At 32.5% G+C, this 17,528-nt stretch overlaps 1 protein-coding gene across 9 annotated transcripts in view; it reads left to right on the top strand.

Moving 5' to 3' along the window:
• LOC143918981 (uncharacterized) overlaps positions 1-17,528 on the top strand; it is a 100,894-nt gene that overhangs the window by 68,336 nt on the left and 15,030 nt on the right. For all 9 annotated transcript variants that reach the window (XM_077441120.1, XM_077441124.1, XM_077441126.1 and 6 more), the window contains one exon: positions 17,116-17,350. In XM_077441120.1, coding sequence (XP_077297246.1) covers positions 17,116-17,350 — 235 coding nt within the window. The remainder of the gene's footprint in view (positions 1-17,115; positions 17,351-17,528) is intronic.

Genomic DNA, 17,528 nt, shown 5'->3' with positions numbered 1-17,528 from the left:
CATTGTGGCACATTAGGAATTCCTGTAATGCTACAACGGTCCAAACTTAAATAAATAAATAAATATCGGTTATATGGGTCTTTGAATGAGTCAGAATTGGATTACATACAGACTTTGACAATTAGAACTGTTGTATCGATTTCAGAACACATGTTTATATACACATACATACATATGTATGTATGCACATATTTACAAGCTTTTTTTGCATTTCAAAAGGCTCCAAACCTGAGCAACACAGAAACAACAAGCATTAACAATGTCATAAATAGAGGTAGGACCGGAAGCGCGCCGTCTATTGTTCCATTATTGTAAATGCTTTGTAAAAAAGGTTCGGTAAACATTTAACAATGCATTTACAACATGTGAACAATGAACAGCGCGCTCTGGGTCCGCTCTTTAGTCATAAATAGCTTTAACATAAATGATCATATAACTTTATAAAACATAAATAACATACTACTTTCTATTCGCTTGATGATGTTTGCACATAGGTTTTTTTCAACATATTGCCTATCTGTATACATATTATTAGAGGTAGGATAGTCACAGTGCTATCCATTGTTCGGCGAACCTTTAACAATGCATTTACAACCTCTGAACAATACACGCCCCCCTCAGGCTCCGGTGACTACATATTATACAATTATTAAATTTAATACTTCAATTTTATGTAAAATTCATTGTTTTTATTTAATGCACAAGTCATCACCAATATTGTTAGTAAATATATGTATGTTACAGTGCAAAGTGCTCACTCCAGTTCTTTCACTAATATACTAGTTGGTTCATACAAGACCTACTTATTTTTGTTGAAGTGCTAACATTCAAAATCGATCTTTAAATAAACTCACCAGGTGTCGCATGAAGCTTTCAGCTGTCAAAACTTTTAAGTTGTCAAAACCTTTGAGATGTCAAAACGCCAAGTAATTAAATGGAGAAAGTATCTATGGTAATCACATTAAAATATTGTTATAATTCCCGTTTCCTCGAATATTAAAAATATTGAAATCGAGGGTAAGCATACATACATAGATAATAGGACAAACGATTGAGAATACTCAAACGTATGCCTAATAGTATGTGCATGAAGTAACTAATTCGTTTTGCAATTTATTTTTCTTTTGTGTACACTATAACTGGACAGATTGGTTCGTGTATGAACAAACTAGTATGTTCATGAAAAAACGAAATCAACACTTGGACTGTAACACCAAACTTTACACAGTTACTCCCTACAATTAAGTATACATACATATATGTACGTAATTTATCTTTTTATTATCAATATAATAAACTAGTGTTGTATCTGATGAAATATCATCGCATGGGTGTTGGCAGATTAAGTTATTAAATAAAAAAAATAAAAAAATGTGTCGAACGCACGCGATCGAATTTATTTCAGATACATTTTAAATATATTTAATTTAATTTTTTATATTTAATTGAAATGACAATGAAAAAAAAGTAAAATCTATCTACCTACCTACATATAAATAATATAAAAAATACAAATAGAAAAAAAAATGATTACATAAATTTGCAATAGATGGCGGTAAATGCTCAGAGACTTTATTAGTCTAGAGAAATCATTGGTAGCAAACAGTATATATAGAACTTTTTTGCTTTTTTTATTATATTGATACGTTTTGTTGGCATTGTTTTAGCTGTGACGTACATATTTATGTCGAATCGAAACGACTATTATAGTACGGCGAGCGTTATCTTACACAAACACACAGAATAGCGATATTATGCACATATATGATTTATTTATTTTAATTGAAGATGTATGTATATTAAAATAATATTTGAATTATGTAATATCCAAAGTAAAATTGTTGGTTTTCGGAAGTAGATCCTCCAAACACTATTTGTCCTTTAGACTCTTCTATTCTTACAAAAACCTTATCAATACTACTTAATTTTTCATGTAGGCCAATAAATACATATAAGAACTTGAGTGGAACTGTAAACATAAAAGTTGACTATAGATAAGATCGTTGTAAATTTTTATATTGGTCAAGCAAGGCTGATTTTGATTCATACATTAAAATGGTTAATGCCCCAATGAGTATACATACATACATATGTTTATATTCAACTGAGTTTGTTGTGCTTTAAATTGCCGCCATCAACATCGCAATCGATTCAGTTCAGTGCCTGGCCAAAACAACACGAAACAAAAAAGGCAGAACTTTCGTTATCATTTTTATATGACGACTTTGTTAGATCGAACGTCACCGCGATAGCAACCACTACTACTTACATACATACATATAGTACTCCCTGCCTTCAGGACTCGAACCAATCAATCTTTCAGTACCCACCAGTACACAATCTCATACCGAATGCAATCTAATAACGGTACAAAAACACAGTGCTTGTGGCACGCTCTGTCGGCGCACCGTACCGATTCGTTAAACCGACAGCTGGTTGCCGAGCTCTACCCACCACTCGCTACAGACGCGTCGATCGAGACAGACCTGATCCAGTCATAGTCATCATCAGCTCTCGTCTCGAAGTCCTCGACCCTCGCTAGAAGCTCCACGAACCGCGATACAGATCGATTCGCCGGGCCGGTTCCGCTACCTCCGACTAAGATCAAATCAGTTCGACGAACTTTCGCGCTGGAAGCGTACGAATTGATCATCATTGCGAAATTCGGCGCAAGGCCGGACTGGACGTAAATAAACTCGAGCGACAACTTTGAAAATTGTGCGTGTTATGTGAATGGACCCGTTCTGGATTGTCCCTGTGCGTAAAAGGAAGCACTATTGTTCCTGTGCTTCGATGCTTGAAGAGGAACTGCAGTCGTTCGAGGGCTCGCCTCGGTCCGACGAGCTAGTCAGTGTCAGCATGATCAGTGAAAGCAGTTGACATGTGATACGTTGGTGGTTTTTGAGGATCAGTGGAAATGTCTGTCGAGGGTTCGAAGCAGGACACCGCAGAGGAGAAGGAGAGACCCACGCCTGGAATTGTGGCTCACGTGGTCACGCTAATGAACAACAACAGCAACGGGTAATTTTAATTATTAGATCAGAATTAGATCGGCGACTTAACATGGCTACTAATTGAGTGTAATCTCACTTAACGGACTAGAAAATTTCATTGATTTTTTTTTTGGCAATTATAAGGGTGCTATTTTTTTTTGGTTTTGCACCTGTAAAAAGAGCGCTAGCACGCCTGATCGGTGATATTTTTTCCTTGTATTACATACTAGTGGTTTTTACCTGGCTTCGCTCGGTATTTTTAATATAAACAGCTTAAACATGGCTAATCTAATAGTAAACATTCATTTGTTTTTTTATTAAATTTATTTGAATTGAAAAAAAATAATATTCAACGATATCGGTATCGTCGTCATAGAAACTTTTATTTGTTTTTACGATGCTCCCAACCAAACCTTATATACATACATACAAAGTTTCTTTCGAAATTATATATTAGATGTAGGTTTGGCAGTGATCGATAACGGTGATATCCATATTTGAAGAAATGTAGAAGAAACTTGTCGAAATAATAAGATCCTACGAACTAACAATGACATGAGGATACGCCCATTCACAGTTGGTTTCTACCTAGGCACGTCGTGCCGTATGATTCTGTGTATCTGCGCCTCAATTCATTTAAATTTCAGACATATAAATTATGATACACAAAGCATAAAAGTTTGAATCTATGAGATGTAATTGGTATATCCAATTCTTTATAATATATCATGTTTTTCCCAATTATTTGGCATTTCCTCTATCGTTTCATTACTTCTGGAATACATGTTTTAAATCATATGACGCACTCAGATATAAGAAGTCACACTTTTTCAAACTATGAGGCTTTTGCAGTGGAATCTCTTGGGCTTAGGCTCTTATTCTGCAAATGCTGATCTACTGGTATGAGAGTTTGAATTATAATCCAAAACAAAGATGTTTTTAATTCGTCTTTGGTAGTTGTATTTGGGCGTCTAAAAAATCATAAACTCCGTTTTATTATGCGGAAAATTTAAAATTTTCTTTTACGTTACAAAAACACCAGCTTAAGTATGTCTGTTTGTTGATGTTATGTTTCAAAAGCAAAAGAAAAATATAACGAATGGAATGCTCGAGCTCTGGATACGAATTTAGGAATCCACAACGTGTGCATTTCTTTTCCTATATTTTTTATAACTCGGTTTAATTTAAAATCGGCGCTTCTCAAAGTAATATTGTACATACTGTGCAGTTATTTTTTAGACGATAAAACAGTTAAAACAGGCAATTTTCACAGACAAATCACGAGTGTGGGAATCGGAGATAATTCTGCAATACGTGCCCGCATGCTGCGATTTTGCATGTAGTGATATGAAAAATAAAAAAGCAGTCCAGTTATTTTGATACACATCGAAATAGAATGGTCGTCTCATTAGAGAGTACCAACTTTGAGATTCTTTGCATTATTTTCAAAAGATAAAACATAGTTCGTACATCTACGTAATATGATCGTAAATAAAGCGAAATAAAAAAGAAAAATCGTCGTGAATCTATTTACATAAATTTAGCTGTAGAAAATTTTACCTTTTTAATTCGAGTGTTGTGTTTGTTTGCGATTAATCAAGAATGATTGATGAGACTTTTCTAGTCGTATTTTCTTTAAGTTTTCGTGATGGACGAGTCTTAGTGAACCCCTAAACTGCTAGGCAACGCGGTTGATACGATTTGTATACAGATTTAGAACTCAAAAGGTGATTATTATTTATTTTATTATTTTTATATTCACACATATAATATCCAACGAGCTTGAAATTGAAACAAATGTAATATAAATTCAATACGCAGTTATTGGCGATACGCTTCACCGCGTATTCGATATCGGATTGCGAAATGCGGTATGTATAACACGTTACATTCGTATTCGATAATAAACCAATATTTATTATTTATAATAATATAAACTAACATTTTCTGTGCGTTCGTGTTCATTTCAAGTGTGCTTCATTGATACTGTTGAAGATAAAAGTTCATTTTGTTTGAATGCTATTTATTAGATACCGCGAGTCTTATCGATACGTTCACGTGAAAATATTGTTTTATAGGAAAGTTTTATTTATTTTATTACTATATATTTTTCTAAACTTAAAAAATTGATTATTTAACCCGCAGAATTGTTGTATAATTTTTGTAATCCGAGTAATTTATTATTATAGTTGTGATATGATTATTAATTTGTTCTGTGTGCGTATTTATGTTAAGTAAAGGGAAAATTCTACCCCTATTGAAAGGACAGAATGTCACAGTGTTTACATACATACTTGTGTGTATGTATCTATATAAAGTTCTGAAGTTTGTACTAAATTGATTAAATATATACATAAATACATATATAGTATTTAATTATTCTTCAAATTAGTCATAATTGAAAGTGGCATAAGTCCACTTTTCTTCATTTCGAGAAACTACTCGCAAAACATTTTATATAATGTGTTATGTTTAACAATATTTAAAAATACTGGTGGTCTGAAATACGTTTTATCTGCTTTTCCGAGATTCTGGACATATCCAATTAAAATAAGTGATAACAATTTGTGAATTAAGTCGAACAGAAATAGTGTTTTTAGAACTGAAAATTGGATTTCTGCTACTTTCGCATATATCTGCTAATATATTGTAGATATTACAGTCCAATTGTACTTTTCGTTCGTTCATGAACATGCTAGTTTTTTCATACACGAACCAATATGGCCCGGAATAATGTACATAAAAGAACAAATTAACAAATGATCTAGTCTAGTTCGTGCACAGATTTGAAGTATTCACAATCGTTTGTCTCATCCTTTATGTACATATGTATGCTAATCCTGGGTTATGATATTTTAAAAATTAGCAGAAACGTTATAATAAGTTTTCCATAGTATTTTTAAATAATTAGTTCTCTGACATCTCAAAAATTTATTCTCTTTGAAGGTACATAGCTTTTGTCTGTTCGCAATTAAACTACAACCAATAGTTCGTGTATGAACTAACTAGTATATTCATGAACAAACCGAAGTGTTCACTTGGACTGTAACATGGATATGAAGTCAAATTTAATATTACAACAAAAAGTTTGTTTTATATTCAATTTTATTTACACCAAGAAAACAATGATCTGTTGTTCATTTTGTATTGAAAAATTGTTGATACAGTTTGTAACAGGTACATATATTGGTTTCATTGTATAGTATGTATGTAGATTTATATATTTTATTATACGTTTGAATATAACAGACAACATTTGAATATAAACCCTAATTATTATACAAAATTTCATTATTATTTTGTTCCCATTTATCATTGATATGCGAATACAATTTCTGTATGAGTTTATACCATTGTAGTTTAAGCCCATCTGTTTGTTATTCTCATTGAACATATACATAATTCAAAGAAGCCTTAAAGTATTACTATTAACCTACAACTTACATTACACAACGTCGAATGCTAATTTCAAATGTATAAATGAGTTTAATCTTTATGTTAATGCTCTAAGATTGATTTGCTAGTTTCATCTTGACTGAATTATCTATGTATATGTACGTAATGTTGTTAGGCAAGCGTGTTTGTAAAATCGTAAAACATTACATCAACTCATTCATCATAGATGCGTAGAAAAAAAATGCAGTTTTCTGATGCATTTCGAAAAAGTGTTACGACGACGACTCGCGTGCACACTGACAATAATGCATACAATTTTGTTGATACAGATGCTCTTCGGAGCATTCAACAAACTTGTACATTTTCATTTGGACACGTATGTATATTTAAATTAAATTACTCTCTTTTATCTCAGTACATTTACCACATACGTAGAGATATGGTGTTACATTACGGTGTTCGGAGGAATCGATAACCAATCAAAATTGTATTAATCCTTTCTACTTAGTAAATGTGTGCCTTGTGAATATTCAATCTGAAATCTCGATTCGGTTTGATGTTTGAATATTAAATTCAGTTTAAACGATTGATGAAGGGAAATACGTGGTATGGTTATTGTCGAACTACCGGTCAATAAAGTTAAATTTGCTACGACCGAAAGGTATTTATTCGTTTTATAGCAAGTGCATAAAAAGGTTTATTTCGAAAGCGGGATTTTATTAGAATTTTATTGCCAGTGCGTCAGACCAGCCTGAGAAAATTCGTCGTCGTCTAGACGTCGACTTTTTCCTTTCGAGTAATCCGTTGTTTTTCTTTCGAGGGAAATTCCGATGAATAACACATATTTTGAACAAGCAACTGTCTTGAGTAATGCGATTTTACTTTCTTGTAAGATAATATTGCAATATTTCACCGCCTGAATCACGTTTCTAACCTTTGGCAATCTCTACGATCGATTATTTTCATCAGAAAATCATTTTCTGTATGTTAAATGAGCATTATTGTACATATCTACATACATTGTATATGTTACAATCTAAGTGTATAGGTACATTTGGTTCGTGATCATACTAGTTACGAACCAATCTAGCCAGTTTTAGTGTTCACAAAACAACTAATTGCCAAACTAATTAATTTGTTCATGCACAAACTACACTGAGCAAAAAAATATATACTGGAACGGAGATTAATCAATCTTTAAAATATAACAACAATTTTTGTTGGCCTTCTCTTTGTTCAAGAGATATGAACGTTTGAAAAAATGGGCAATTTTTACAGATTTTTGACTTTTGCAGTATTTAATTCAAAATCTAGCATCGCTGTGCCAAAAGTGAGTATTGCAATCAATAGTCAGATGTTTTTTTCTGTTTATTATAATTTTTATTAATTTAAAATACGCATAATTAATTATCTAGCGAATTTTAAAAGTATTTTTTTAGTAAAATGAAAAATTAGCTCATAATATTACGGAAAAAATGTCATATTCCAATTCAGTAGGTCAAACTTAGTAAATATTGATTAGTCTCCGCTCTGGTAAGAAAAAACGTGATTTTTTGTTGCTTAGTGCTATTAGGCATAAACTTAAGTATTCTCAATTGTTTGTCCCATCCTCTATGTATGTACATACATATGCTTACCCTGGATTACAATATATAAGCGAAAATGGTGATTAAAGTAACGTTGTAATGCGGTTCCATGGGATTTCCCTTTTCAAATACTTGGCGTTTTGACATCTCAAAGGTTTTGACAGCTAAAAGTTTTATGATACACCTGGTAAACCTATTTGAAAACAGCTTTTGACTGTTAGCAATTAAACTAAAACCAATAGATCGTGTATGAACAAACTAGTATGTTCATAAACGAACCAAAGTGAACACTTGAACTGTAACATATACATCCATTATTATACATTTATTATTAAATTATTTTTGATTAATTAAACATTTTTATTAGATTATGTTTAGTGAACTTATCCATTCAGCAAGGAATCGAATGCCAAATATAAACCAGATCGATATAACCCAACCTTGATTCATAGACCCAGCTATCTAAATGTTGTCCTTTTTTACTAACCTCTTCTTACATAGTTCGGAATCGATTTTGCACAATTCTTCCCCCTTTCAATACTATTAATACTACCCTGATTCTTCACTATTTTTAAACTATATAAAGCCTACTAAGGTATTCTCAAAGCATATATTTGTCTAGAAACGTGTATAAGCTAGCTGCTTGACACTTTGAACTTCATTACTTATGAATATATGCGAACCTACAATGTTTCCTTTGTTGTTATGTTTATGTTGACTTTCTGTCGACATTAATATTTCTTTTATATTAGAGTTGCTTTCATCTTGTATCTAAAGTTGAAAATACGCTGTTGTATGTAATATGTAAATGTCATTAGTCAATCAACAAATACAACAAACTCGATATGGAATTGTACTACCATCTGCAGTACACGCTGTATTAACTTATCTATGTATGTGCTTTAACTACCATAATTGGCTGACATTAATTCGAGCCAAATGCCCACACGTTTACGAGACCGTCTTTAAGTGGATTTTTCAGTACTAAACTGCTATAGCTAGCGAGTGAAACGAATCGTGTTTGTAATTGAGTCTCATCGCGGATTTTACACAAATTTGTTTCAAAGAACAATTCGATATAATCCTAGAGAAAACAATGGCGCTGAAAATCGGTGAGAAGTTCAGATGAAATAGGCCCGGTCACTAAAACCGCACACGATGGGTTTTATTATTGCAGTTGTGGTCGAATCTGGCTTTTAGCACGCAATATCGCATTGCGTACGACATGACTCATCAGTTTATTGGTGCATAGCTTTCTGCTGATTCTCTCAGAGATGTACATATACTAGGTATTTGTTTTTGATCTTCTTATTGATATGACCTCGGCAACTTTTGCGTCTGACGTTCCAAATTTTCCAATCAAACTTTGAAAGTACTCGTACTTAGCCAGTTAGTTGTTCTCAATGTCGGAGATTGTTATGACGAGTTGTATTAAGTACTTTGAAACAATCGGTCAATTAACGCTTCAACTAAGTTGGTGTATTGCTAAAAAAAAACTAACAAAATGTAAGTATCTAATGGAGATGTTGATTGACTGTTGGTCGTGTTGCAATTCATTATTGTGTCAAATTATTTCATTCAGAATATTACAACGATTTCGTAAAAAAAAATGTCGGTCATTGTTAAATGGATGATGAATGAGTGATCGTTTGGGTATTGTTTAGAATTTTTGTTTATATTTAAATAAAACTTTATTAAATTTTAAGCTCACTTTTACTATGTATATGTATATAATATATTACAGTCCAATTGTACACTTCGTTAGTTGATGAAAATGCTAGATTTTTCATAAACAAACCAAGCTAAACAGTTAGAGTGTTCACAAAATAAAAAAAATTACAAACGAATTAGTTAGTTCATACACATACATACTTTTAGGCATTAGTTTAAGTATTCTCAATCGTTTGTATCTATATACATATATGTATACATATGTATGCTTACCCTGGGTAATTGCAATATTTTTAATATTAGTTAAATTATAGCAACGTTGTAATACGGTTTCCATTAGATTTCCCTTTTTGAATACGTTTTGAAATAAGTTATGACAGCCGAAAGTTATGACAGCCGAAAGTTTAATGCGACACCTGGTGAGTCTATTTGAAGATAGCTTTTGATTGTAGGCACTTAAACTAAAACGAATAGTTCATGTATGAACAATCTAGTATGTTTATGAATGTACATATGTACATATATACTAAATTTTAATACATATGTATATAAATAAATAATAATATTAAATAAATATATAAAATAATACATATGTATGTACTAAATTTTAACAATAAAACTTTGGTCCTGAACTAAAACTGATTACTATTTATACATGTAATGAATTATTATCATTATAAAAGAATATATAAATTTTAATTGTATATCATAAATATAATACGTATGATTATGTACATATGTACATACTATACTATTTTTATTTAAATAAAGTCATTCAATAATAAAATAATACATTTTAACCGCAATGATGCATTGGGGAAACCTGTTATATCACTGTGACATTAATTTTTTATAAAAATATAAATTGTATGTCCATTCATACATATGTGTTTGTCATCAAATAAATAAAAGGAGGTAAGAATGTTCAAAGATATGTATGTATGTATAATAGAATTTTATCCATAAAGTAAAAAATATTATCTCTTGTTGACCGATCTCCTATTTTTTTTTGTATACATTGTAAAAGATCATGATTTCATTTACAGCTATTCAGTAAATGACTTTTATTTGTGCACTCGAATGGTACACTTTGACTGAAAATTTTGCTAACGGCTTTGCCAAGTTAGGCATTCTTATCGTGTCCCAATACATAATTGGTTTGGCAACGTTACAGTTGCATTCACCACTCGACAATCTCTTCGATGGTAAAAAAAACAAAACAACACGTCTCAAGTTTCCTAAAACGGGCTTTGATTCTTATTATTTTCAAAAAAACCGTAACGTTTTTCGCATCATCGAAGCAACGGAATATGCCGCGAGTACAATGGCTTTTTCGGAAGCACCCAACAGAACGAAAAGACAAACAAACCAACAGATCAAATGAGACCTGTTTGTTGTTTTGTTTTTGTTTTTAGTACGTATAATTTAAAACGAACGAGTGCTCGTAATTAACGGTTAAATGCGCCAGAACGAACTAGATCTTCGTTTTTTGTAGTATGAAGTATAAAAAACCACAAATTTTCAGCCACATTGATAGTGCAGCACTATCAATGCCCATTTAACCAGCAGTCTGGCTCGGTGATTGCGTTTATGTTTATCATTGAGAAGTTTTCGGGTTCGATCCCGTGCTAATCTTTAATGCTGCTGGTCAGACTTAGATATTTGTGACTCAAAGTCAATCGTTTCCTATCAGAGTTTGCCAATTAATCTGATTTCATTGTTGAAACATCAAATTGGCAAAAACCATCCTACACCCGCTATGTCACAAATATTTGAATTTGATCTATGTACAATATGTAAAAATTCTAAATCCACAGACATCTCTATGGATTAATTCATTAATTCATTATAAATTCATTAATTCATATAGCGATTTATGTAATAAAAATGCTGCAATGTTTGTAATTAATTGTCTAGAATTCAAATAGTCGAAATCTATAAAACTTTTTTACGTATTTTTAATGTACGTAAAAATATGCATGTAATGTTGATTATATTGAAATTTAATTTAATATTTATTAAGTCAATTGTGTGTGAAAGGTGTGGCCCCATCGAATGCTATTTTTTTTTATAATCGGATGTGAGTATGTAACCTATGAAAATTACGCAGAATGCTTGTGAAAGTGCATTACAACTAATTAATTACATCTTAAATAGAAAGCAAATATATAATTAAAGTAAGGTAAGACTATTGAAATGGCGAGTAGAATCGATTTTACAGCTTTGCAGTACCGCAAAATAATTGGTTGCAATTCGTACTTTCAATGTTTGAAACTGCTACTGAATTGAATCAAATCCAATTATTCAATAGACAGTGACAGTGACAGTTATTTCATTCAATTTGTACAATTTTATGTCGTAAGTGACGTTTACGAATTTGTATGTAAATATTTGAATATTAAAATAATTGATATAATTTTTATTCACATTGCAAAAGAAATGAACCCATATTTATTATGTATATAAAGGAAATACCTAGTATTGTATTTCCTATATAATTTCTAAGAATTCTCTTATTAAATTATATGAATACGTACTAGCGTTCCGTCTCATTTCACTCTAGTTTTTCCATTTGTAAAACGACTTCACAGACGTATATTGTACATAATATACTGATTATTAAAGCTAAAGCTCTTGGGCTTCATTTATAAACTGCCTACATTGGAATAAGTAATGAGCGGTAGTAATAATCAGCATTAGAAGTAATCCATTAAAAAAATATTAATACACCATGTTGATTACTTCCACTACGTACATACATACATACATTTCGATAATAGTTTAGATATATCGCCAAAAGCTTTGACAGTTTAAATAAAAGTTGAAAGCAATTTGACGAAAAACTATCAAGGATTGGATCTCGGACGACGTTTGTACCATTACCTTACGCAAAGACAATTTTAGCATCGGTTTTTGGAATTAAACACTTCAAACTGTGGCTTTAAAGACCAATATTAATATTTGTATTGATTCATGGACATCAACATGTGTCAAATTATTGATTCATAAACTTCATGCCAAGTATCATCTTAAAAAAAACAATCAGGTTTCCAGGGATATGATGTGAAGATGGGTTTACCAGATCAGAGTGAAAAACGTAGTGTATAGTGGTAGTAGAAGTAATTTATTGTTCACATCTCGGACAGCCATCTTCGAATGAAGCAACGGAGCGATCCGCTGGCTTTTTATACTCAACGCAGTGATGTCTATTGGTCGATTAATCGCGAGAGCTCATTGGCTGTTGAGCACAGCTGGCTCATAGGCTGTTGAGTCAGAAACCGACGACTCCTGGGTAGTCACTTATTTTCTAATCTCCACGTTACACGATTATGTACTAGTGTTGTGCCCGGTGGAATATCATCGCATGGGTTATGGCATATTAAGCTATTAAAAAATTAAAATAAATGCGTCGGTCCTGTATTCGATCCGCACACATTCGATTTTTTTTCAAATACCTTTTAAATATATTTAATTTAATATTTATATTTAATTGTTTAATATGAAAAAAAAGGCAAAAACTACCTACCTACCTACATATGCCAGCAGCATAGCTCGGTCTTTAAGCTTCTGCTTAGCGTCGAGAGGCGCCGGGTTCAATCCCAGGGCCGGGCCTCGAATGAAAATGATTATGCTGTTGGTTAGACCTAGATTTGTGACTTCAGGTTGATCGTTTCCTATCAGAGTTTGCCAATTTTCTCTGATTTCATTGTTGAAACGGTTCCCGGAAAAATTTGGCTAAAATCCCTCCTATACGATATGTCACATATAATTTGTTATTAATTAATGTGCAATAAACAAGTTTGTGTAGAAATTGATAGATGTCTCATCGATTTGCGAGTTTTTCAGTGTCTCGTAATTCAGTGATTTATATAAAAAATGCTGCATTCTAATTGTAATTTGTAATTGGCCAGGAAGGCGCATTGGGGTTTACATTGCGCATTGGGGTAACAATATAAAACACCGATAGAAAAATTAATTAATTAAATAAATTTTCAATAGATGGAGGTAAATTCTCAGAGATTTAGCGCCGTCTATTTGCCAAGAGGAAACATTGGTATCGAATAGTATATATAGAAGTTTTTTTCTTTTGTTATTATACTCGTATATACGTTTTGGTAGTGGTTTAGCTGTGACGTACATATGTATGTATGTCGAATCGGAACGACTATTATAGTACGGCGAGCGTTATCTCAGACAGACAGACGGACGGAATAGTGATATTATATACATACATATATGATGTTGATGTAGAATTAAAAAAAATGTATTTTGAGCTTCAGTATATAAAGTTTTTTTGTTAGAAACCCATCGTCGCGGATATTGGAGGACACCGCTGAACGTACCTATGTATGTATTCGTTGTCTTCCACTTTAAATAAAGAATGCGAACATGAAAAAACCGTCAATGAATCGTGCTTCGGTGACATTATGCTCATTATATTATGTAGTGTGTATTGTGTTGGTTGATAAGGGCAAAATGACGTAACTACATCAAAATATTCCCGTCATATGGCGGGTGCGCTGTTTCGAATCGATATCGTTCCCGTTTTGCCCCAGTGGCGCCGCGTCGCCCCTGCAAAATGGACGCCAGCGGCGCCGCGTGGCCCGGCTTTTTCTCGCCGGAAGTAGAATGAAAAACCAGCCGGAAGGATGCGGTTTCCCGCCTCTCGTCCGCCGCACAAATCCACCGAACGAATAGGGCCAAAAGGGATGGGACGCGACCTCGATTATGGTTCACTCTCGACGAACCTGTTGTCGTTTCGATCGCTCTATTTACTAATATTCACCTCATATCAAAACGGTGACAAGACTATCTACAAGAGACCTAAAACAATCAAAAAGCAATTCAAATCAGCGAAACTGAATACACATACATACATATATATAATGATTTAACTCCACTTGACTATTTGACCTTTATTTATATGAGTGTTTTGACATTATAACGGTTTTTTTTTTATTATTAATAAATTATGTTCACAATACATCTTATATCTATTTTAATAGCTACTGATCTACTGATCATTTTCTATTTTACAATTTTATTTTATTTGGTTAGTAATCATAGTATTATATTATTCTAATGTTAATGTACAGCATAATAGGAAAAAGAGCTCAAAAACCTATTTACAATTCTAACATATGCTCATAATACATCTAATACATAATATTAATTAAACACACTCTAAAGTCGATGACCTAAAGCAGATTGTGTTTAGGTAATCTGTGTTTATACCTGAAGGGTATAAACATTTTGTTGTAATCACCGAGACTCTTCACAAGTGTGTTAGTATGGTTATTAGTGATTCTGCCATAGAATCTACTGGTTAGTTTGTTAGTAATGTCTGTAACAAACGGAATATTATATATGGCATGCAGTTTTTTCAAGTTAGTATATATGGGTGTATTATAAATTATTTTTAGGGATTTATTTTGTATTACTTGGAGCTTGGAAAGGTTAGTATTCGAGGCGTTTATTCCATACAGGTGAAGCATAGGTTAATAATGGTAATATGAGCGCGCGATATAATTTTAAATTTTAACGGGTGGTTTTAGAAAAGGATTTGAAATGAAAGTAAGATTTGTGACTTTTCTATATACATATGTATGTGAAGTTATTTTGAAAAGTTATAATGTTTCCTGATAGTTTATGAAAATATTTGGTCAAATCGTGGATTTATCATTATTGTGCTGTATACATATGTGTGTATTGCTTATTGTAAATGTTATTGTTTTGAAACGACTGGACGGGTTCCGATGAGAGTGAAATGAAATAATTCGTCGATTTGACGCTAATGCGAGAGTTTCCCATGGGCTTAGGAAAAACTTGACAATCGTGCCATTTTCCAGATGATTAATTTGATGAATTGGATTCATCCGATGCAAAAATTGAATGTTTTCAAAACACGTACTGTTATAGAAAGTGATTGTTTTGTCGACGGAAGGTTCTCATCGTTCTGAAATTCGTTTTTATTTTTTGCGAAATGGTTTAATTTTTTTTTTTTTTTTTGCGAAATTGAATGTTTTTATGGTTGATTCGTTCGTTCATTCGAGCGGTTTATTAAAATATGCGAACGTTTCCGTGTTCATTTTTAAAGCGGTTCTCAATTGTATTGAAAACATGCTTTATATGCAAGTTTAATATAAATTTTGTTGATCTACAATCCACATATTTTTATCTACTTAAAAAAATGACAGTTCTTGTTAAACGAGGATATAATTTTTAATGAAACAACGTCTATATTTTATTTTAATTAGCAGAAACATTGTACATTTGATACAAATATTATTAGTATTATACAAAGTACATAAATACATATCAATTAATATCCACAGAGACATCTATGGTCAAATTTGTAAATTTACATCATTTTATACAATTCAGCGAAATTCGAGATTGCTGAAAACTCGAGATTTTTTGAGAAAATGGGTAAGGTTGCCAATTTTTTGGAACAGTTTCAATGAAAATCGGATATTTTGGCAAACTGTGATAGGAAACGATCGATCTGGAGTCAAAAACCCAAGGTCTGGCCAGCAGAAACCAGTGGGATTGAACCCATAACCACTCTGTTCAAAGCATTATATATGTATGCTAACTGACACTGGTCTATTCTGCTGGTTACGAGTCTATATAAAAGAAAATTGTCATTTACTTTCATTAAAATTTTTAAAATTCTGTTGAATAGATATCGATTTGAATTTGCATGAATCAGTATGATAAAATTGCGTAGTCTATCAGCTTGTTTATCACTTTAAAAGATAAAAAAAACATCATTTCTATTATCAGACAGATAAGGGACGAGTTTAGATGTATTTGAGATCGGTCATTTTGCATTGAATCGGCGGAAAAACAAATCGCCACAAACGACCGTGCCGCGAAAAGCACTTTCTTGTCTCCCAATTAACGCCGATGTTCAACCATGAACAGTTTTCACGAACGATTCGCCGCAAAGTAGCGGTCGGGTGCAATAACGAGAAAAATCTCAACAGCCTCCGGTCGTGTCCAACCTACAGAAGTGCCTTCGCAAAGTGTTTACTTAAATTAAGATGGACAAAGGTGTCAAAATGACCATTGCACCTAGTGCGAGAAGACAGAAGACTGACCTACACATTAATGAACCAATATTGACCAGATCGACCAGCACCTCGCCTAAACAACCGCCACGCACGCAAAAAACACAACAATATAGGTATATTCAGATTGAATAAAAAAATCCCCAATATAAAGTTTAAACAACCATGTTCGCAATTTAATGGTTAAAAATTTGTATGACATTTATGAACTTGGAATACCTTATTGTGAAAAATCTAACCGTTAAATACGGCTATTTTAGATATTTTCTACTAAATATGAATGTATAGTCGTTATATTTTCAATAATATATGTTGGAATATTGAAATTAAAAAAATAAAGTTTTCATTAGCAGTTGCTAGTTCTCCGTATAAGTGTATGTTTTGTTTTGGTTTCAGAGCTATGTTGCCAACGCGAACTGGAAGGTTGCTCTCTCGTTCGCGAGCTGGTACTCCAGAATCCCCATTGCTAGCTGATGGAAGCCGTGCATCGTCAGTGACAGCCCCGTCAGCACCCGGAGGAGGAACTCCGGACGATGCAATGCGCTTAGAAAGGGCCACACACGGCTCCATGTTGCACGACATTGTCACCATCAAAACAATGCTGCTCAAGCTAAAAAGAGTTTTACAAGAGGTAAAGTATATAGATATTATGTTTAATGTATTACGTATAAGAAACAATCATAATAATATAAAATATAATATTTTCATTTGTCAAGTTTTTTATTTTATTATTATTTTATAGTAAAGAAAGCACTAAACAGTCATTAACCATGCTTTTGTTGTTGATCACTTGAATTTTAAACATCAAA

The sequence above is a fragment of the Arctopsyche grandis genome, chromosome 11 (genome assembly GCF_051622035.1).
Source record: "Arctopsyche grandis isolate Sample6627 chromosome 11, ASM5162203v2, whole genome shotgun sequence".
NCBI classification, from domain to species: domain Eukaryota; kingdom Metazoa; phylum Arthropoda; class Insecta; order Trichoptera; family Hydropsychidae; genus Arctopsyche; species Arctopsyche grandis.
Note: the sequence above shows the minus strand (reverse complement) of the source record. Positions and strands in the feature narration are given on the sequence as shown.